Source organism: Suncus etruscus, chromosome 5, assembly GCF_024139225.1.
Source record: "Suncus etruscus isolate mSunEtr1 chromosome 5, mSunEtr1.pri.cur, whole genome shotgun sequence".
NCBI classification, from domain to species: domain Eukaryota; kingdom Metazoa; phylum Chordata; class Mammalia; order Eulipotyphla; family Soricidae; genus Suncus; species Suncus etruscus.
In genome coordinates this window covers 49,231,304-49,254,904 of record NC_064852.1, presented here as the reverse complement: position 1 = coordinate 49,254,904, position 23,601 = coordinate 49,231,304, and the positions used below count along the sequence as shown (strand labels likewise).

The 23,601-nt window shown below is 35.7% G+C and overlaps 2 protein-coding genes across 2 annotated transcripts in view; both read left to right on the top strand.

The window, feature by feature from the left end:
* The window catches only part of NEB (nebulin), a 263,307-nt gene that overhangs the window by 138,869 nt on the left and 100,837 nt on the right, over positions 1-23,601 (top strand). Inside the window, exons 70-76 of the mRNA XM_049772977.1 lie at positions 848-955; positions 5,251-5,562; positions 7,734-7,937; positions 9,204-9,308; positions 9,444-9,551; positions 10,323-10,634; positions 22,964-23,167. Coding sequence (XP_049628934.1) covers positions 848-955; positions 5,251-5,562; positions 7,734-7,937; positions 9,204-9,308; positions 9,444-9,551; positions 10,323-10,634; positions 22,964-23,167 — 1,353 coding nt within the window. The remainder of the gene's footprint in view (positions 1-847; positions 956-5,250; positions 5,563-7,733; positions 7,938-9,203; positions 9,309-9,443; positions 9,552-10,322; positions 10,635-22,963; positions 23,168-23,601) is intronic.
* Positions 18,528-19,225, top strand: LOC126008786 (CDGSH iron-sulfur domain-containing protein 2). Its single transcript, XM_049773050.1, has one exon. It carries the CDS (start codon positions 18,556-18,558, stop codon positions 18,961-18,963), a length of 408 nt encoding a protein of 135 aa, XP_049629007.1. The 5' UTR covers positions 18,528-18,555; the 3' UTR covers positions 18,964-19,225.

Genomic DNA, 23,601 nt, shown 5'->3' with positions numbered 1-23,601 from the left:
CTAGATCATGTTATGTTAAACGAAGTAAGTCAGAAGACAAAAGAAAAACACAGAATGGTAGCACTATTCTGAAACACCTAGAACACATAAAAAACAAAAAAAATGACATTGAAGAAGCATAACTGCTTGAACCACAAAGAAAGACTTCATAAACTCCATTCCCTGATCTGCACAGCCACCAAGATCTTTAGAAACAGGTCTGATTTTACCATCCAAGATAAAGTAGAAGTCTTCCACATACCACGAAAGCAGCAAGAGGAGAATAAATGATCTATTTTTTTGACGTCTTTATTTTGGTGTGGAGATTACGGTTGATGTCTCCAATATTATTTTATTTTATTTTATTTTATTTTGTTTTTCTCTTTCTTTTTTGCACTTGAGTATGATTTGATTTCAGAACCGAGATTATTGTGTGGTGCCTGTCTTTATTGCTGTGGTGCTTATCGGTTATTTAATTCGATATTTTTTTTGTATTGTGGTATTTTAATTACTTTTTTCACATCCTCTCTCAAACTGAGGTTGGAAGCCTCTAGACAGGACTCTGCCTATTTTCAGCATATTTGATTTTTGATTGAGAAGAGGACATATTAGGTGATGGGTATTCCCCTGATTCAATGTGAATATGTACCCAAAATACTACAGTGAAAGATATGTAAGCCATTATGAAAAAAAAATGTGTTTTTAATCAGAAAAAAAAATTAATTTTTATCTTTCAATAAAATCTGGGAATTTTTATAACAAAAATTTTATTTCTGTAGTTTAAATGAGGACAGAAACAAGATAATAATAAACAGCTTCATATTTTGTAAATGAAAGGAGTAATGATTAATGACTTTCTTTTTCACAGAAACTTTATAAGCTTGCTTTGGAAGAGTCCAAGAAAGAAGGTTATGATTTGCGTTTGGATGCCATTCCAATCCAGGCAGCCAAGGCTTCAAGAAATATTGCTAGCGATGTAAGTTGTTGCTTTTGAAAGAGGCATTTCTTACTCAAAGATATTTTAAAAATGGAAATTATTAAAGCTTTTCTTGCTAGAACCTTAGTTTTTTCTACAAATCTAAATTTCTTTTAGGTATTTTCTCATGTATAAGTTGCACATGAAAACAAATGAGTAAAAAGTACAAGGTATATATAGGGTAATATATACACTGAGTGTATATATTAGCGATTAGGGTGTTTGTCTCACCGTGCATTGCTGCTGGGGTTCTGTCCCCCGAATCCCATATGGTTCCCTGAGCACCAGGAATAATTCCTGAGTGCAAAATCAAGCCTAAGCATTGTCAGGTGTAGTCCAAACCCTCTATGCCACAAAAATTTAAAAAATAAACATTGCAAATTTAAATGCTTTAAAAAAATAATTTATGATCACCTTGTTTTTTTTGTCTATGTAAATCTCCAGTTCTTTACTTTGTATTGTATCCCACTTAAATTTAATTTGATATTTATTAAATTGAATTTTATGTTCATAGACTAAACTTAAAACTACAAGGTGAGAGGCCAATGAAAAGAAAGTGCAGTAGGTAGAGCATAGGTTTGATCCCTCAACACCACGTGGTTCCCTGAACACCACAAGATGTCATCCTCCCAAGAACATTATTTTTTAAAACACCCTTTTAGAACTTGAAGATTTGGGGTTAAGAAAGACTTTTTTCCCCTGTGAATTGTGAAATTTAACGCATAAAGCCGATGTGGTTAGTAAGTTTATTTTAAGAATTGTTTAAAAATATTGTTGTTTCAGGTTCTAAAATCATTTGGTATTCCAACTTCTAATCAAAAATGTAAAGATGGGCTGGAGTGATGTTACAGAATAGAGTACTTGCCTTACAGGCAGCTGGTTTAATCCCTGCCATCCCATATGGTCCCCCCTGAGTGCCTCCAGTATTTGTGTTCACTATGCAAAACACTAATTTTTTTCCCCATATTGTTGGGCAAATACCACTTTGTAAGGTCAAAGATAAAACATAATCCAAATCTCTGCTTTCTTGCCTTTTCCAAAATAGTTCTCAGTATCTACATGTAGATGTTCATTACCTTCATGAAGTTCACTCCTTTTTGTTTGTTTTTGGGCCACACTTGGTGACGCTCAGGAGTAACTCCTGGCTCAGAAATGGCTCCTGGCTTTGGGGACCAAATGAGATGCTGGGGGATAGAACCAAGGTCCATCCTGGGTTAGCCGCATGCAAGGCAAATGCCCTACTACTGCGCCATCGCTCCGGCCCCAAGTTCACTAATAATACTTTGAAATTATCACCTCTTTTATTACTCATGTTAAGAGTAAAGTTGTCTTATAGTAAATAGTTATGTAGTTATCTTTATTCATAATAATTTAGTGTTCATAAAAAGCTTTACCTTAATTTTTTTAGTATCCATAATTCCAGGCCAGAAGTGATTTTGAATTGCTTTTCCTGCTAGCTTTTATTTTTTCCCATTCAGAGGCTATGGTGGAGTAGAGTGAGATTGAATATAATATGACTGATCCTGATTATTACCCTTATTATTACTACCTTATATTATTTAAACTTTGGTAGTTTATTTTTATGCTTTTATCCTAGTGGATAAAATGTGTATTTTTGAACTCTGAATGGAGACTACCACTCCAGCACGAGTTGCATGTATTATACTCTTTAGCTCCAAATCATTATTTCCTAATTGTGTTTAATAGGGATGGGCTGGGAGGGTGGGAGACCTGGGATAAATTATGTATCGCTTCTATTAGAGAAATAAGAAAAGTGGGGAGAGAAATAAAAGGAATTTTTGACAGATGTCTTTTTCATTTTAGCCAAATTTTCTTTAAAGAAGGGAAAAAGGGAGGTAGCTATTTCTTTGTGAAATTAGGTTTGTAATTCTTTTACAAAGGTATGAAAGTTCAGGGAGATCATGTATGCAAAATACCTGCTTATCCATGTTAATTTTCTTCTGATACACATGAAGTTGCCTTGACCTTGGATTAAAATTTAGATGAGAGCTTTTTGAATGACTAGAACTCATTGTTTTGGTGTTCCTCATTATATTAATGATGATAAATAGGTCAAGTCTTTAAAAGGTTTAAATCCTTTTTGTGTTTGTGGTGCTGGGAATTGGACCTAATGGGAATCACATTACAAGGCATGTGTACTCCCAGTGAGTCACATCATAAGCCCCTGAAATTCTTTTTAGGTTAAAAGCCTATTAAAAATTTTAGTTGAACTTTTCCTAATAGAAGGTGGCATATTCCCACCTTCCTAATCAGTATCAATTTGATTCATATACTTATTATATCAGCACAACATGATTTCATTTGCAACATAATAAAACAGGCAACCCAGAAGTGACCTTAGAGAGTGTCTGATTCACCCCTCCTAATTTTACAGATGAGGCAGGGGAGACTCAGAAAGTGAGTTGTTGAAAACTCTATAACTAATTGGTTGCAGCCCCTGACTGACACAGTTTGAAGATGAAAAGCTTCACACTCCTCTCAGCAGGTGTCTAATGTGTATTTTGTCAACTGTTCTATCCCATAGCTTAGTAAATGATATTTTGTAGTTAATATAATAGGACAATCTTAAACACATTTATCTGCAAATTATACAATATGACAATGTTTGGGTAGTAAGATTCTATTTTGAAGCTTAGCATTTATAGGTAATGCATATAGATTTTTGGCATTTACTACATTCTTATATCTTATAACATTTGAAGTTACTTTCAGGATGTGTTGTGATTTTGTCTGTGCTTAGTAGCAATTTGTGTTTTTATTTGCTCTAAATTAACAAAAGCTGATTGTCATTTCAGTTTTTATCATTATTATATAGTATAACCTGACAGAATGATTGTTTTTATGTCATTTATTAGTGTTGTGGATAATCATGTGAAATGTTTTAAGGTAGTGTACAATATTTGTGAATATAATTTTATGGATTTTTTTCATTTAGTAGAAAAAAATCCTATTAAGAAAATTCTTCTCCAATGATGTTCTCCAGTTATGCTTCATAAATGAAAGCATATTTTCTGTGAATAAAAACATTAAATAATGTACTACCTTCTAATTTTTTTAAAGTACAAGGTATAAATCCATTATACAAAGAGAGGCAAATATATTTTAAAATAAGTACTGAGGGGCCATAGAGATATGGCCAATTTGGGTTCAATCCCAAGCATCCCATATGGTACCCTGCTGAATGTGGAGCCAGGAATAAGCCCTGAGCACAACAGGTATAGCACAAAACAAAAATCAAAAGGTATTTAAAGGACTCTAAAAATTGTTCACTTTTTTGAGCATCAGATATTTAACAATAATTGACTCAGATATTTGTGAAACATACTGAAACTCATATGTCATCCAATATAAATGTGAGCATTTTACTCCTACATCTAAGTTTTCATTCCAGATTTAAAGAAAAAGTAGATATGGATATGTTTTAGATTAATTAAAAATTAGTGAGGTCTCCTACCAGGATGCTCCTAACAGGACCCAAGAATAAATTGAGAAAATTGGACGAATCTTTTCTCATCGTCCACTTTCCTCCCCTTCTCTCTCTTTCTCTCTTTGTCTCTCCGTCTGTCTAACTCTGTCTCTGTGTTTGGCTGTCTATTTCTCTCTGTCTCTGTGTCTTTGTCTCTCTCTTTCTCTAGGCAGTACTCAGTAGCTTCTCCAGGTTTATTACTGAAGGGTCTCTGTGGGACCAAATGTAAACTTCCCTATATATAAAGCTTGTATTACTGCCTATTGAGCCACCTTTCTGGCCATTGCTTCTACTGTCTATTTCTTCCTTTCTCATGAGAAACATTACCTGAGGGAACACAGTGCCACCCTTCTGTACTAGGGCTGCTGAGGACCCAAATCCTGTAGCTCATTTCAACCAGGAAATTCACAAATAAATTCTAGTAACAAGAAATATTTTTAAAGATTACTAATATATTTTAGCCATCATTAAAATTTAAATCAACTAGAGGTTCTGTTAGATGGCAGAAGATGTTCTACTTCTTATCCAATCAAATATAAACAAAGGGCAATATAGTCTAAGGGAAAAACTACTGGATCCAGAGGCTTTTCAATCTGGTCTCATTTTTCCACCTATTGTATGACCTAGGAAAAATCACCTAATAGCTCTAGGCATCAGGCTTCTATTTTATGTAGATAGTTGGTAACCTTAACTTTTCTCCCTCACAATCCTGAAGGAGAAAATAAAGTAAATTATGATATAAAACTAAAATATGGTATAAATAAGATGTCTTTATCATTAATGTACATCTGTGTTTTTTTTTTTTTAGTACAAGTACAAGGAAGGTTACCGCAAGCAGATTGGCCATCACATAGGGGCCCGAGACATTAAGGATGACCCCAAAATAATGTGGTCCTTGCATGCTGCCAAGATCCAGAGTGACAGAGAGTATAAAAAAGACTTTGAAAAGTGGAAAACCAAGTACACCAGTCCCGTGGATATGCTGGGGGTGGTACTGGCCAAGAAGTGTCAGATCCTTGTAAGCGACATAGACTACAAGCATCCACTACATGAATGGACCTGCCTTCCTGATCAGAATGATGTCATCCAGGCTCGGAAAGCTTATGACCTTCAAAGTGATGTGAGTGGGTTGAATATTCTTCAGAATGTGCTTAAAGGTTCTAAAAGGGGATTCTAACTTTTGTGCCATGAAATCTTTGGACCATCTGATGAAAGTCATGAGCAACCTTGAATAATAGTGTTCAAAACAAACCAATCACATCTAACTTTGGTTTTAAAAATATTAAACTAAACTTGTGGAGTATCATTATGTATATTTTGAATTACATATTATGTAGTTTTATATTACTACATTGTTACATATTAGTATTATCTTACTATATTGTTATATTATAATAGTATTATGTATATTTTAAATTATCATAAAAGCTTAGTGATTATTTTCATAGAAATGATGCATTACATTTCTATATTGTTGAGCTTATCCAAGAAATAGTGAGCAATTGGAGCTGGAGAGATAGTACAGTGGGTAGGGTAGTTGCCTCTCACACAGCTGACCTGGGTTCAATCCCTGGCACACCATATGAGTCCCTGAGCCCCACCAGGAAAAATTCTTGAGTGAGATTTAGGAGTTAGCCTTGAGCAATGCTGTGTGAGGGCAACCCCCCCAAAAGAAAAAATAGCAGAAATAGTGAGTATAACTATTTTAAGATGTCTATACCATCAAAAATAGGGTATAAAAAAAACTTATGATCTTCATTGCTTATAGACAGCTTATAGTGGTTAATACTTCTACAGTCAGCTGCTTTTACTTAAAATTAAATGAAATGATATGTTTCTGTTATAGGACTATGGAACATTTGTCTATTCTGATTAATTCAAGTCAGGTTAAGATTTTTTTAATCTAATTTTTAAATGCATTGATTGCATACTCCTTTTCTCTAAGAATAAAAAGTAGCTGTATAACTTGTGACTGAAACAAATAACACGCAGTCAGACATTTTTTGCTAAAATACTGAAAACTATAGTTTCTAGTATAGATTTGACACATTTACTGTAGGTTGTCCGTGGGACTCAGATGCTTCCTAATTGGAGTAGTTGTTCCTGGTTTTCCTGATCAATCTCTGACATGTAACTGCTTTTGAAAGAATAATAAAAGTGGTAACATCATTAAAAAATTATTTACCAAATGTCAAAAAACAAAATTAATTGCTATATTTCTAGGAGAAAATGTTCCAGTTTCAAATTGTCTAAGTTCACTGGAGGATATACCATTTTTATTTTAGTTAACCAAGAAAGGGATTCAAAAAGAAAAAGAAATTAAATAAGTAAAAAGACAAGTGTTGTTTGATTTAGAAACATGAATATAAATCATATAAAAATGCACACTTTGCTCTTCCCAGAAATTCAACATGTAAATATTCAACTGTGTTCATCCCTTCATTATATAGCATGATTGACCTTGAATTTCTCCAATGAGAGAGGAACAAACTGTTCTAGAGTACTAGGCTCTCATAAGAAAGAATGGGCAATTAAATTAGAAAATAAATTTTCAGGAGGCACTTAAATAAAAGGAGCTCAAATTTCAAAAATTACTTCCTACCAGTTAAACTGCATATTGTTAGGAGATTTTATTTTATAAACTGTTAAAGTAGCAAGCATTAAAAATAAATAAATAAACAAACAAACAAACGAACGAACAAACAGATAGAATTTGGCTGGACAGTACAATGGCTAAGACATACCATTAACGTGGGTTTGAGCCCCACCCAGCATTTCATATAATCTGTGCCCAACAGCAATGATTCCTGAGCTCAGAACCAGGAGAAGGTCCTAAACACTGCTGAATGTGGCCCCAAAACTATCAAGTAAATAAAATTTTAAAAATAAATCTGTAGGGGCCGGGCGGTGGCGCTGGAGGTAAGGTGCCTGCCTTACCTGCGCTAGCCTAGGAGACGGACCGCGGTTCGATCCCCCGGCGTCCCATATGGTCCCCCAAGCCAGGAGCGACTTCTGAGCGCATAGCCAGGAGTAACTCCTGAGCGTTACCGGGTGTGGCCCAAAAAAACCAAAAAAAAAAAAAAAAAAAAAAAAAAAAAAAAAAATAAATCTGTAAATTTTGGCTGAATTCAGAAGACTAAGTACTTGGCTATTTACATGCAAGAAGACAACTGTGGGTCTTTACAGATTTTTACACAAATAAGAATCAGAATTGTGAATCATTGTATATGCAGATCAGGCACCTGGCTATCTAAGTAATTTTTATAAATATTCGACATTATTCATTTTCAGGCAATTTACAAGGCTGATCTTGAGTGGTTAAGAGGAATTGGATGGGTGCCCATTGGATCCGTAGAGGTCGAGAAAGTCAAGAGAGCTGGAGAAATTCTAAGTGACAGGAAGTACCGTCTGCCCGCTGATAAGCTCAAATTCACATGCATTACAGACACTCCGGAAATTGTTTTGGCAAAGAATAATGCCCTGACGATGAGCAAGGTGAGTGTCTAGATGTTTCACATGCTTGAATCAAACTTTCCTCAGATATTATTCATAAAGTGGAAAGTGCACTGACACTTTTCAAGAAATGAAAATGTAGTGGGCATAATTCTTGTGCAGGCCTTCCACAAAGCCTCTGCTTGGCTTCTAGTTGGACAGTATGCTTTTTTCCATGCCATGTTTCATAGTTCAGTGTGTATGTGAGGTAAAATAGTCTGGGATGATATCTCTGGAATAATTCGTACTTTTCTGATCATTGACTTGAAGACATTGATACAGATGTTACTTTTCCCTGTTTTTCTAGGCAGAGTAGGCTCAAGCCATTGACAGCATTTTGTAATTGCCTAAGGAATCAAAGTAATTTAGGATTTTGTTCTGCAGTATGAAGATCACACTGTCTTTCAAAGAGGTGCCAACTCAAAACCTAAATTAGCAGCCTTGGGTTGTAGAAATATACTTTGGGAAATAAGATGATATAGCTGCTTTTAGTTTCATTTTACAAGATAAAGCTTCACTTTTTTCAGAGATTTTTTTAGTAACATTTTAGTGATATTGGGATAATTGTTTATCCAAATGGTTAATCTTTAATATAGATACTTAGATTAAATTGAACTTACATGAATTTTATCACACCTATCTAGACATGATTCAGATATTTGGCTTGTATGAGTGCCCAGTACATAACATATAATAAGCTATCAGATAGCAAACTACAAAGTATGGAAGATTAAAACTCCAGGAGTGCCTTTTATTTTTTTTAGAAATCTATAACCATAAGCAATAATCACAGTGATGATAGCAATAGAAAACACCATAAATTTTATTGAGTGCCTATTATTGACTCAGGCATTTTACTTATGTTGTTTTTAATCTTCCCAAAACATTCAATAAAAATATAGGATTACCCCTCTGAGAAATGAATGCTATGAAGTGTTGTATACCTGTCGCAAGATCATACAGATTAGGCATTGAAAGAAGGGTCTAAATTTGGCATTGATTCTCACTCCATTGTTGAACACTGAACGAATGCATGCTGTTGTTCATAGCTAAGTTCTGTTCTTGGATGATGTTTGAGTAAGCTGAGATTCACTGCATGAAAGAATAATTGATACCACTATATTGATTCACATTAGCTATGAAAGTATTTAAAGACTGCCTTTTTGATTCCTTCACATAATAATAATAATGCTTTTATTTTTCTTAAAGTTATATAACTGTAATGTATTTGACTTTAACAAAAGTTTACCTTTTCCTTCATCCCCATAGCATTTGTATACAGAAGCTTGGGATGCTGACAAAACCTCCATTCATGTTATGCCTGACACCCCAGAAATCCTGCTGGCCAAGAGTAATTCTGCTAATATCAGTCAAGTAAGAGTTTTCCTGATTGCTGTTTAAACCTTGCCAGTAATAATTACAATTGTTTCCTACCTTCTTTTCTGGAATTGGCCAATTGACTTTCTAAAACACTTTTATTTTTCCTGTGATTTATCGTACTTCATTTAGAAACTTTACACCAAAGGATGGGATGAAGCAAAAATGAAGGAATATGACCTGAAAGCTGATGCTGTTTCCATTAAAAGTGCAAAGGCCTCAAGGGATATTGCCAGTGATGTAAGTGCTTTCCACCTTCACCTTTATCTCATGTTATAACAGCCAGGAGTTCTACTGGTTGATGGCACTTAATAATTCCATATTTATCCCTCATTCCTATTTGCTGCCGTCTATGACCTTTTCCCCTTTAGGTAACAGAGAAGGAAGATCTAATTTTAATTGTTGTTAGAGTTGCTTCAGTGAAGGATAAATCAGGATGCGTTATATTTTACAGTTATGATTTTTATAATATAAAAAATGAGGGGAGGGGTAAAAAGAAAAAAATGAATCAAAAATTAGTGAGTGGGTAGGAGATATAATTCAGTGGGTAGGCATTTGCCTTGCACACAGACTAATCCAGGACCAGATTCAATTCCCAGTTGGTTCCCAAGCTCATAAAGAATGATCCCTGAGTGCAGAGCCAGGAGTAAACTCTGAAAAATATCCAGTATGACCCAAAGACAGACACACAGACAGATACACACATATACAATCACAATTAGTGGAGGCTTACTCTTCAAGCCCTTGATCTCCCTTGAGCACATATTTCATTTGCTTGTCTCTATATCTCTTTGGTTGCTTGCTCTCTCAAGCTCTGTTCTCTCTTGAACATCATTACTTTCCTCTACTTCTAGTAATTTTGTTCAATAAAAACTCTCTTGCTTGACTTAAAAAAAAAAAGATTAGTGATGTCCCAAGTATTGCAATGTGAAATTTTTGTCCATTTATTTGTGGGTTTCATGCTTGTGATCTTAAGACTGTGTTGCTAAACCTGTATTTTTGTCATTTTAGTACAAATATAAAGAAGCATATGAGAAACAGAAAGGCCACCACATTGGTGCTCAGAGCATTGAAGATGATCCCAGGATTATGTGTGCTATGCATGCTGGGAAAATTCAAAGTGAAAGGGAATACAAGAAGGATTTTGAAAAAACGAAGACCAAGTACTCCAGCCCAGTGGACATGCTAGGCATTTTACTGGCTAAGAAATGTCAAACTCTGGTCAGTGATGTGGATTACCGCAATATCCTGCATCAGTGGACTTGCTTACCTGATCAAAATGACATTATCCAAGCAAGGAAGGCCTATGAACTTCAGAGTGATGTAAGGAAATATGAACTTTGAACAAGCTATCTGGGAAGAGACAGATTTTTTTAAATTGTCCAGTTGATGCCTCTGTGGACCTACCTCTGGGTTTCACACTACTCAGCTCCCAGGAAACATCACTCAGAGTGTAAAATACAAATACCTATAAGGAGTAATGTCATGGGAACCCGAGACATACACAAAGGCCATGCTTTTTTAAGTCATGTCCTTTATTCCTTTATACCTTTATTCCTTTATTGCTAGAGATTCTACAATAACTTTCATGACACCTGTGATTTTTTCAATGAATATATAATTAAAATAATCACAAGTCATTCAATATTACTAAAATAACTGCCACATTATCCAAAACACGAAATGATTTCTTAAGGTAAATTATTATAGAATAGGAATAAAATGAGATTCCACAAAAGATTTCCATATTGATGCTCAGAGCATTGAAGATGATCCTAGGATTGTGTGTGCCATGCATGGGGGAAAAACTCAAAATGAAAGGGAATACATTTGTTTTCTGATATAATAAATAAGTAAATGAATAAATAAATAAATAATAAATAAAAATTATGAGAAGTAAGGGCCGTAGCGGTAGCACAGCCATAGGGCATTTGCCTTGCACATGGCTGACCTAGCACGGACCATGGTTCAATCCCCCAGCATCCCATATGGTCCCTCAAGCCAGGAGCAATTTCTGAGCACATAGCCAGAAGTAACCCCTGAGAGTCACTGGGTGTGGCCTAAAAACAAAAACAAAATTATAAGAGGTAATATAATTATAATTTTACTCCCATAGATAACTAATAAGGTAACTATAATTTCACTGACTACTTTGTCATTGATACTAAAACCCTTGAGTTGTATAAAATTTGGAGTCCTTTAGAACAATCATACCCTGTGTTTATTAAACCCATCACTCCTGAGACCTTATTTTTCAATTAAGGGATAGTATGTCTAAGATTTGGGAATTTATTTTCATCTAATCTCTCTGCAGAGTGTATATAAAGCAGATCTGGAATGGCTGCGAGGCATAGGCTGGATGCCAGAAGGCTCTGTGGAAATGGTTCGATTGAAGGGTGCACAAGACCTAGTGAATGAACACCTCTACAGAACAAAACCAGAGACCTTGAAATTCACTTGCATTGTTGACACTCCAGAAGGTGTCCTGGCAAAAGCCAATTCTCTGCAAATGAGTGAAGTAAGAACCATTCTACCAAATTTTCCTTTTACAGATCTTTTTCAGATGACACCATCCGAATTGAGCAAATAGATTGTCCCTCTTGACAAAGGATTATTGAGAGCCATAAGAGCAACACTAAGATTTCCAGATTACTCTCGTGAAAGTACATGTAAAGTTGAGATCTGATAAGTGCCAACTTTTGCCTTCTTCTCCCTGTACCTCCTTCCCTCTTGCTCCCACACATACATTTTTCTTTTTTTTCTTTTCTTATTTTTATATCTTTATTTAAACACCTTGATTACCAACATGATTGTGATTGGTTTTCAGTCATGTAAAGAACACCCCCTTCACCAGTGCAACATTCTCATCATACATTTATCTTAAAGAACTAAATTGAAAAAAAGTTGTTCAATTGCAATTCAGGGAAATGAATATTTAAGTTTTGTTAAATACAAAATTTGAAGCATAGTGCTACACTTTAAACTACTTTTATTATTCAAACAAGGCTCTCCAGAGGAAAAAATAAATAGAATATATATGTGAGAAATATATTAGTTTTAAGGAATTAACTGACTGATCATGGAGCCTGATAATTTTTAGAAGAAAAAAAAACTGTAGACCATAAAAACTCAAAATCCAGGAAAGTTTCCTAGTTAAGCTTAAAGGCACCTACCCTACCACCACCAAATTATTTTTTGTTTGGGGGTACATGAATCTGTTTTCTATTAAAGGTCTTTGGCTAAGGTTCACCACATGACATAAAGTCATCTGCTTTACCCTACGTCTACTGGTAAATACTAATTCATGTAAATATTACCTGCATAGAAACATCTAAAATGTTTGACCAATTACAGGGTTTGGAAACCTAGCCAAGATAGCATAAGATTAATCTTTGCAAAGTTATGTGAAATCATTTTCCTGCTTAAATAGTTGCTAGGGAATAATGTTCTAGATATGTATTCTCTGTGGCTGCATTAAAATATTTTCTTTCTATCCACAGAAACTGTATCAAGAAGCCTGGAACAAAGACAAAACCAATATCAACATTCCTTCTGACACACCAGTCATGCTGCAGGCCCAGATCAACGCCATGCAAATCAGTGAAGTAAGAAGCATAATTATGATGCATAAATGCCTCTTTGGGAAGCTATTTCTTTAGACCAGAGTGTTATAAAGGACAGATGACCTTTCTGAGAAATATTTGTAGCTTTTCCTGCTAGATATTATCTGTTTAGCTACAATTCCCAAAGTAGTATGAATAGACATTTTATCATTTCAACACTAGTTTAGATGCATGATTGAGTCCTGAGACTGCAGATATGAGAGACCTAAATTCTATTGGCATCTTTCTTTCAGCCTTGAAATCATTGTCCTATATTCAATGTCTGTAGCTTAGTTTCATTGTATATTAATAGCAAATATGGAATGTCCTAGTTAAGTGCTTCTTCTATAATAAACACAAGAAATGACCATTTCTATTGGGGCTGGGATTTGATTGGTCTATATGGAATCACTAAAGGCTGTAAAAGTCAAAAGTCAAAAGATGATTCTTTTTCATTACATCCAAAAAGAATAATAATATGTATATACACAATCTTTTTCACATTTCTTTAGTGGAAACCTCTAAGACAGTGAAAAGCACCATTAAGAAACAAATCTTATCTGCTTTTTATATGGAACCTGTATCATTCCTCTAGTTTCACGTAAATTCTTAATTTTTATGAACTGTTTGATAAGTGTCTTCAAATATTACATATATTCAAACATTAATAGATTTAGATTTTAACTTAAAATTTTATCAAAATTTTCCTGAAGAATACCAATAGCCAACAAACAAACACAGAATCAAGAAATGGTCATCTTTTCTTTAAACCACCTTCATTTACATTATGTTTTATGACTCATATTATGATTACATTATTTATATTATGTGAACAAATATATTCACTTATTTTCAACTCTTGTAAATATGTGTGGTTTTTCTGTCCATAGAAACTCTACCAGAAAGACTGGAATGAGGCCAAGCAGAAAGGCTATGACATACGAGCAGATGCCATTGAAATCAAACATGCCAAAGCCTCCAGAGAAATTGCCAGCGAGGTACAGCTTCTTCAATTTTCTTATAGTTTTCTTTTGTACACTATAAATAAGAAGAGTATTTCTCAAGAATTTTGAAACTTAACCAAGCTTCACTTCTACATGGGAATAAATAAGACAGATAATGATACCATATTCCATTAAAATCAAGCTATTAGCACCTCAAGTAACTGAGCTTTTCACTAGTTTTCTATAAACTCAGAATATAATTTTAAATTAAGTATTAGTGACCAGTCTTGGTTTCTAAATTTATCGTATTTTCCAGTGTATAAGACACCACCTAATTTTCCTGTTAAAAATATAGGGTTTGGGCTTTATTCGCTATATAAGACTACCTCTCTTTTAACGCACACCAAATGGAAATTAAAAACATAAGAGCAAAAGAGTAGAACCCCCAAAGGTTAACAGTATATGTTTAATAAAGCCAGACTTTGGAGTGTCAACAATCATTTTACATTTGTCATTTGTAGTGAGTGCCTGTGATTTTTTAATTGTGATCTACATTGAGAGCAGAGAGAGGGGGCTTCTCCAAGAGCAGCTGGCTGGGGTGCAGTGATTAATAGGATAGCTAGAGAAAGAATGCCTACTCTGTGTCCCATAAAAGCTAACCAGAGGAAAGAGCATACCCTGTGGCTGGATAAGATTCAGAGCTCAGTAACTCAGCTCCTCTTTGTGCCCAGAAAGATGAATCAGGACAAGCTGAGGACTGAGTGATGATGCCTGGGGCAGCTGAATGGGATGCGGTGATAAGAGGGGGGCGGTCACTCATCCCTGAAGCTAGAGTAAGTTTCAGCATACCTTATACCAGTGTATAAGATGACCCCTGACTTTTAAGAAGCTTTTCATGGCTTAAAAAGTCGTCTTAAATGCTGGAAAATTTGGGAATATACAACAAGATGTCATGCTTAAGTTATTCTAATTTGAGAAAGGATTTTTTTCTTTTATCAAAACTGAGATTTTAACTGATGTTTTTCCTTTAATTCTTTGACTCACTTCTACTTACAAAACAAAAGTATGAAAATGTTCTTAAAACATTGTTCATATATATATATATACACATACATATCTTTTTATCTTATTTTCCCAATTCTAGTACAAGTACAAAGAAGGTTACCGTAAGCAATTGGGCCACCATGTTGGTTTCCGAAGCCTACAGGATGATCCCAAATTGGTGTGGTCTATACATGCTGCCAAGATCCAGAGTGACCGAGAATATAAGAAAGCTTATGAGAAGTCTAAAGGAATTTACAATACACCATTGGACATGATGTCAATAGTTCAAGCTAAGAAATGCCAGGTTCTGGTTAGCGATACTGATTATCGCAATTACCTACACCAGTGGACATGTCTGCCAGATCAGAACGACGTGATCCAGGCTAAAAAAGCCTATGAACTGCAGAGCGATGTAGGTATATTTTCACCATTTAGGGGTGGTCTGTGTCAGTATGTTTAATCAGTTGTTTCCTTAGAGACATACATTAAATAGTAATCTAAGCGAATTTCATGGCAGTAGAAAGAATTTTTCCAAACATTTTCAAACTTACAGAGGATTTCTTCCTATAATCAAATCTCATCCATTAAGATGAAGATCAACCTCTCCTTTTGTGATTTTAGGTAGAAAATTTTAGTCCAGTTATTCTTATATGATCACTTGTATGATCAGATATTTAAATTTCAGAAACAGAGCTAGGTATAAAAATATTGGATTTCAAGTTAATATATTTGTTAATAGAAAAAAGAGAGGGGAACATAGATATTGTTACTAGTTTTTTTTTAATCCTTATGTATCTAGGAAATGTTTTTTTCCTAAATTGCTATAGATGGTACTTTATAAAAGGTAGATTTTAAATAGTGAATGCAGAAGCTTAACCAAGTACAAAAATAAAAACAAGTGTCATTACTATCTATCTGTTCACAAATCCCACTTGTGCATGCTCCAAGTCCTGGAAAAAGTGATTACTTCTCCTAGAGATGTGAGTCAGATTTAGAATACCCAGTATTAAATATTAGTATCTTTGAATTTCACAGAATTGACCGTCGAGATAATTTAAGAAGATGTAGCATCTAATTCATATGTTTTGTGTTCTGAGTGGGTAGATTTAATTCTCTTATACCATATTCACTCCTCTTTATGCAGAATGTATACAAATCAGACCTGGAATGGATGAAGGGTATTGGATGGTTGACAGAAGGTTCTGTGGAAGTGATGAGAGTAAAGAATGCTCAAAATCTTCTCAATGAAAGGTTGTATCGTATTGGACCTGAAGCCTTCAAATTCACTAGCATTGTTGATACCCCTGAAGTCATCTTAGCGAAGACCAATGCTCTACAGATTAGTGAGGTAAACTAGGTTGTTGGTATATTCATACAAATTGAAGAATTCTCAGGAAAGAATTATACTTTGAAATTTAAACTGTCAAGACCAGCATTAGATATTTGAATAACCAGACAGAATTTTATATGCCCAATCTATGAATAGTCTCCAAAATATAAGTCAATAGGATTATTAGGTATTTATTCATGTTACACAGAAGGAAAAAGATTTTGAACACATTTGGGGCTCTTGTATGTAATAAAGGTCTACTAGTTAATACCATGATCACAAAATTACCATATTTTATTGATGTTCAAACATAAAATAAATAAAAAGGCTCAGAGTTAGGGACCACAGACTTGGTTCAGTGGGATGAACACATGCTTTGACTAAGCCCTACATTTTATCCCCAGCATGGCATAAGGCCCCTAAGCACCATTGGAGTGTCCTCCAAGCACAGAGCAAAAATAGCCTCAAGTATCTCCAGATATGATGATCTGATGAAACAAAACAAAAGTCCTCAGATAATCTCGGTATAAGATACTTTGTTAATTATTTCGGCCAAGAAAAACCAAAACCTGATTACCATTATGGATGATTATAATTCCCTGCCATGTTGGCTTAACAGCTATATAGGTAGATATGCATAAATGAAAAAGAATAATTTCACATCATTATTTCATTCATGAATTGATTTATGCCACATCTTGTTGAAGTCACTACCAGTGTGTTTATGTACACATGTATGCAACTGCAAACAAATGCAACTGCAAACAAAATGCAAACTACTTTCCATCTTAGACCTTTGAACCTATAATTTCATGCATGTGGTAATTGACCCAATTGTTAATGGGCCATCTTTTGTTTTTTTGTTTTGTTCAGCCATTGTATCGTGATGCCTGGGACAAGGAGAAGGCAAATGTGAATGTACCGGCTGACACACCAGTGATGCTGCAGTCCAAGCTCAATGCTCTGCAAATCAGCAATGTAAGACACTACATCCCTTTTGCTTTTCAGGATGTCTTCTGCCTCATGGGACCTTTTTTTGAGATGCTCCTAAGAGTCCTTGACCAAAAATTTTCCTACCATTCCTTTTATTCCTTGACTATAAAAGGAACTATATGGTTCCATATATATATTATAAAGATGTATGGAACTGGAGATACAGTATAAAGGTTAAGATGTTTACCTTGAGTGCATTGGACTATGTGGTCCCTAAAGCATCACCAAATACAGCAATAGAGATCCCCAGCACCTATGGCTATGACCCTGGAATCCCCTGAGTCCTGCCAGGGTGATGCTAGTATTGCAGGGCCTGAACAGCACTGTATACCCATCCCCAATCATTTAAGGCTTTTAAAAAGATTTGATTTTTACTGTAATCTTTCAGTCTTTCATTAATCTTTTAGGAATGCTGACTCAACAGCTCCTTCATCAGCATGTCTCTAACTTTATCATCTCCATTTGCAGAAACACTATCAGCAGGCCTGGGATGATATGAAGATGACTGGTTATGACCTGCGAGCAGATGCCATTGGGATCCAGCATGCAAGGGCTTCCAGAGATATTGCCAGTGATGTAAGAGACTTTCCTTGCCCTACCTTAGAAAATACTAACTAGTACATATCCAGGGAGTAAGTACTACACTAACTATGCACTTAATTCTCCAGGAATTAGAGTTCATCAGAATAACAGTCACTTTCAGTAGTATGTTACTTTAAAATTTAAATTGGAAGAACATTTAGAACCATTTTAGGACCTGTTTGCATCACTGCTTGATTAGGTTCTTCTTATATTTTAGTTCACTAAAATAACTGTGGTATTCATTTCAATATCTTCCTGATATTAGTTTATTTACAAGCAGTTACAGATATTCTTTGGGTACAAAGAATTCTGTTGGTTCATAATATGCTGCTTTGTAATGTGGTTTCCTGATGAATTTTATGCAGCACCTGGTATACATTTCAAAATAGCCATAGTCTGTATTAATGTACTAAAAATACCAATTTGTTCCCACTAAGTGTAATTATTTATTTTAAGATAAGTTTATATCTTAGAAACAAATCTTTCTGTACATGGAATCAAGTTAACTTGAAATAAAATATAAGCTATAGGTGGTAATTATGTCAAAATATGTGAGGACTGACTTGTGAGATGTGAACCAGCCAATATTGAAAATAATCTCAAATCTTTAAGGCTCTGGCCTTAAAGTTATAAAAAATACAGTGCTTTCATGGACATAGATATACAAGACAAATCAATGAATCAAGACTGTGTACAGGGGGCCGGGGGGCCGGGGGGCCGGGCGGCCGGGCGGCGAGGACCGCGCCAGGATGGTGCTGGACAGCGTGGCGCGCATCGTCAAGGTGCAGCTGCCCGCCTACCTGCGGCGGCTGCCCGTGCCCGACAGCGTCGCCGGCTTCGCGCGCCTCACAGTTGCAGAATGGCTCCGGCTATTGCCTTTTCTTGGTGTGTTGGCACTGCTCGGCTACCTGGCCGTCCGGCCATTCCTCCCCAAAAAGAAGCAGCAGAAGGACAGCTTGATCAACCTTAAAATCCAGAAAGAAAACCCTAAAGTTGTCAATGAGATCAACATCGAAGACCTGTGTCTCACCAAGGCAGCATATTGTCGCTGCTGGCGCTCCAAGACGTTTCCTGCCTGTGATGGGTCTCACAACAAGCACAATGAGCTGACAGGCGATAACGTGGGCCCGCTGATCCTGAAGAAAAAGGAAGTGTAGCCAAGTTGTCCCACGGAACTGTGCACCAGGGCAGGCTCCTTCCACATGTCCAGGAAAAATTTCCCATGACAGTCTTGATCATTGCTGCTGGCTAGTAATTAATTATGCCTCTTCATTTTCTTTCTGCACTACCATTTATATTTGATAATTTGTATAGTCAAGAAGTCCTTAATAGAGGAATTAAATTGTATACTCCTTTTATTCCCACACCCAAGAATTAGCAAATAGTCTTGCAATAAAACCAACAGATCCAAAGCAGTTTGCGGATTGGGATTTGGGACAAAGCCTAAAAAAAATAAAAGACTGTGTACATAAAGTCTAAGTAAAACATGTGTGGATATTAAGAAAAGAAAAGTAGGTTCAAGAGATAATATAAGTAAAATAGAGTTAGTCTAAGCATACTCTCTAGAACAGTGTATAGAAAAATTACTTTGTTTTTTCTGTTCCATCTACCAGTATTTGTATAAAACTGCTTATGAGAAACAGAAAGGACATTATATTGGATGTCCCAGTGCCAAGGAAGATCCTAAGTTGGTTTGGGCAGCAAATGTGTTGAAGATGCAGAATGACAGGCTATACAAAAAGGCCTACAATCATCACAAGGCCAAGATTTCCATCCCAGCAGACATGGTGTCCATCCATGCTGCCAAAGAAGGCCAGGCACTGGCCAGCAATGTGGACTATCGCCAATACCTGCACCAGTGGTCCTGCTTCCCTGACCAGAATGATGTGATCCAGGCTAGAAAAGCCTATGACCTGCAGAGTGATGTAAGTATATGGGTACAAGAGATGAGGAGTGAGGGAAATGGCTAGTCCATACTTTCACAAGCTTCACCTGGTCATTCCTGAGTGCTTAGAAAAACTCTATTCTCTACTTAAGCATATCTCCTTACTATTTTACCAAGTCTGCTGATTATTTACTGGATTACTGGTTTTATTCAGCAAATTTTATTTTCATTACTAGTAGTGCCACAATAATTTTTATTTATATTTGTTAATGTGTGCAGTATTTGCAGTTTACTTAGAACCTTAATATCCTTAAATAAAATACTTATTACTGGGGCCAGGAAGGTGGCGCTAGAGGTAAGGTGTCTGCCTTGCAAATGCTAGCGTAGGACGAACCACGGTTCGATCCCCTGGCATCCCATATGGTCCCCCCAAGCCAGGGGTGATTTCTGAGCGCATAGCCAGGAGTAACCCCTGAGCATCAAACGGGTGTGGCCCAAAAACAAACAAACAAAAAAAATGCTTATTACCCTTGAAATTCATTTCAAATGTTAGTAGCAGGTTCCATTCCCTCGTTTCTCTTAACTTGATATTATTTACAATATTCTTTTTTAGTAACTTACCAAAAGTATTTTATATCTAATATTTTATGCTCATTTACTCCTTTGGAAATGAGAGCCTTTCATAAATTTTTGAAATGATAGGTCTCGTCAGGTTATTTATGTCTTGGATAGGATGGGGATGTGGACCTTCTTTTAGTTACTTTCTGCACTTAATTCCCATAAGCTTCAAGAAATGCTTTCTCACAATAAATGACTTTGTTTAAGTATATCAGCACTTGAAATTAATTGGTAACTGGCAGATGGAACCTAATTTCTAAAGAGATGCTGCCTTCTCTTAAACCAAGTCACATCTGTGCATTGAAATAGGCATGTCAAAAAAGTTTTTAAAGAAAGAGGAAAGAAAATATTCAGTATTTCTAAGTAACCCACTTTGATCATCTCTTCTCCTAAATTAGCTATCTCTAAAACTTTAGAAACATTTCTATTATTATTTTTTATTTTTGGGTCACACCCGGCAGCGCTCAGGGGTTACTCCTGGCTCTATCCATGCTCAGAAATCGCTCCTGGCAGGCTTAGGGGACATATGGGATGCCGGGATTTGAACCATCGACCTTCTGCATGTAAGGCAAATGCCTTACCTCCATGCTATCTCTCCGACCCCTAGAAGCATTTCTAATTTCACTCTCTTCTTTTTTTTCTGTAATATTAGCGATCAAACCCAGGGCATCACATATATGAGACATATATTCTATAACTGAACCACATTCTAAGTCTTTTAACTTCTCTTAATCATTTTTAAAAAATTATCTTTGTTCCATAATGATAATTAAAATACCATTTATGAAGAGCACAATATTCTTTTTAATAAAATTATTGAGTCTGTTAATGTGATTCAAGCAGTAGGTCTATTGTCTTATATTAGGATTTGATCATCAGCACTACCTATGCTTTCCCCAGCTTTATAGAGTTGTATTCTGGTAGCCCTTAGTCCTGTTGACACTTAGGTATGGCCTCCACAACAGTAAAAATATTAGATTAAAAATATAATTAGGTGCTGGAGCAATAGGATAGCAGGGAGGTTTGCCTTGCAACATGGCTGACCCAGGTTCGACCCCTATCATTCCATAAGGTTCCCCTGAGCCTACCAGGAGAAATTCCTGAGTGCAGAGCAAGGAATTACTACTGATCACCCCCAGGTGTGGCCCAAATAAATATTTAAAATTAAAAAATAAAATTAATAACTGAATTTAATGTAGAGCAAAGTAACTGGTTCATTTGGAACAAGAAATGTAAAGTGGATTTTTTGATAATGAAGAAAAAGCAAACCCCAATCCATAAAGGATTAGAGGATTGTAATCTTGGAAAAAAGAAAAACCAACTGAGCTAAAAATTGTAAAGCTCAGCCTGGTGCCATGGCACAAGGGGTAATGCATCTGCCTTGCCTGTGTTAGCCTAGAATGGACCTCGGTTTGATCCCCAGGTGTCTCATATGGTCCCCCAAGCCAGGAATGATTTCTGAGCGCATAGCCAGGAGTAACCCCTGAGCGTCACTGGGAGTGCCCCCCCAAAAAAAACCCCAAAAATTGTAAAGCTGGGAATTAGAGTCTGAATTATCCCTTTAAAAGTACTTATACATTACTGTGAAAGACTCTAATTCACATGGATCTCAATAAAAATTATTTAAAAGTATATATTCATATACAATATGAAATAAAAGGTACTTATACAGACCATGTGTCCAAACATACACATTGTGGTAAAGATACAGTGGTAAACAATGAAGAAGAAACAAGAAAAAGTTCCTGACTTTAAGGAATCCATTGATTAAAAAAGAAGAAATAGATGTTAATTAGTTCATGTCAGTTTAAAACAATCTAGATGTCTGAGAAGGAATGATCCATGATGTTCTTATGAAAAGAAAGAGAAAACTCATCTTTGGAAGTGCTGATTTCATCGGTATCTGAAGGCTCAGAGAGAATCATGGGGGTTGTATTCCTGCAAAATGAATTCATGGAGTTGTTTACAAACCACAAATGAGGGTGGCTGGTGTGGTTAGAATGCATAGGTCAAAGAAAAACAAGTAGAAGACAAATCAGAAAGAATTGCTAGAGATTGGGAGTGAGACCAACCATATGTTACCTTTAAGTCTGTATTAAAGAGTTTTTTTCTAGGACCAATAGAAGCCAAGTGATGGGGAAATGTGTGAGATTAGATTTGAACTTTAAATTTTAAAAAGATTGTTTGGGGTGCTGTGTAGAGAATTTCCTAGAGAACCTATTGTTATCGCTTTAACACATTGACACCAACTTTGCAATTTTTCTTAATCAAACCACATCAAGTGTAAGCCACTGGTGGTATGTGCTAGTGTCAATGTGTTAAAATTCCACAATGCCTAACATGATGATTACCTATTGTCATTCAGAACTCATCCATGCTTGCCCAGAGCTTCTACTGCCTTTTAATATATGCTAAATTTAAATCTGCTGTTGAGAATGTGTTGTAGATACTATCCCCTTTCCCACCCTGCCACAGAAAGCAAAGCAGAACAAAACTGTTGTGTATGGGAGGGATTGTGCTTGCCAGGTACATGTTCATTATTTTCATTTACTGTTTGTGGAAAAAGAAAGAAATATTAAAATACAATTTCCTTATTTATCACGAGTTTCTGAAAAGTTAATCCTGTTTTTATACATCTTTCTTTTGTTTTCCAGGCTATCTACAAGGCTGACTTGGAGTGGTTACGTGGCATTGGCTGGATACCTGAAGGGTCTCCTGAGGTCCTGAGGGTGAAAAATGCACAAGAAATCTTTCGAGACAGTGTCTACCGGACCCCTGTGGTGAACCTCAAATACACAAGCATTGTGGATACACCGGAAGTGGTTCTTGCCAAATCAAATGCTGAAAACATTAGCATTGTGAGTTACTTTCTTCTCCCATATTATAGTTCAGTTAGTGTTCTGAATAAATAATAAATAATATAATTAAGAAATTAGTCAGTAGGGGCTGGAGAGATAGCATGGAGGTAGGGTATTTGCCTTGCATGCGGAAGGATGGTGGTTCAAATCCCAGCATCCCATATGGTCCCCCGAGCCTGCCAGGAGCAATTTCTGAGCGTAGAGCCAGGAGTAACCCCTGAGCACAACCAGGTGTGACCCAAAAAACAAACAAACAAACAAAACAAAAAATATAACTAGTCAGTAATATTGATGAGTTATAATTTAAATAAATGTAACAAATTGTTTTATTATTGAATATGTATTATTTATATTATACTAATACTAAATAAACAAAAGTTTTCATTTATTATCAGTATTTATTGTTTTGTTATTTATTATTGTTTTATTATTAA

Excerpts from the sequence above, each read along its gene's own strand:
- LOC126008786 (XM_049773050.1), top strand. The coding sequence starts at position 18,556 with ATGGTGCTGGACAGCGTGGCGCGCATCGTCAAGGTGCAGCTGCCCGCC.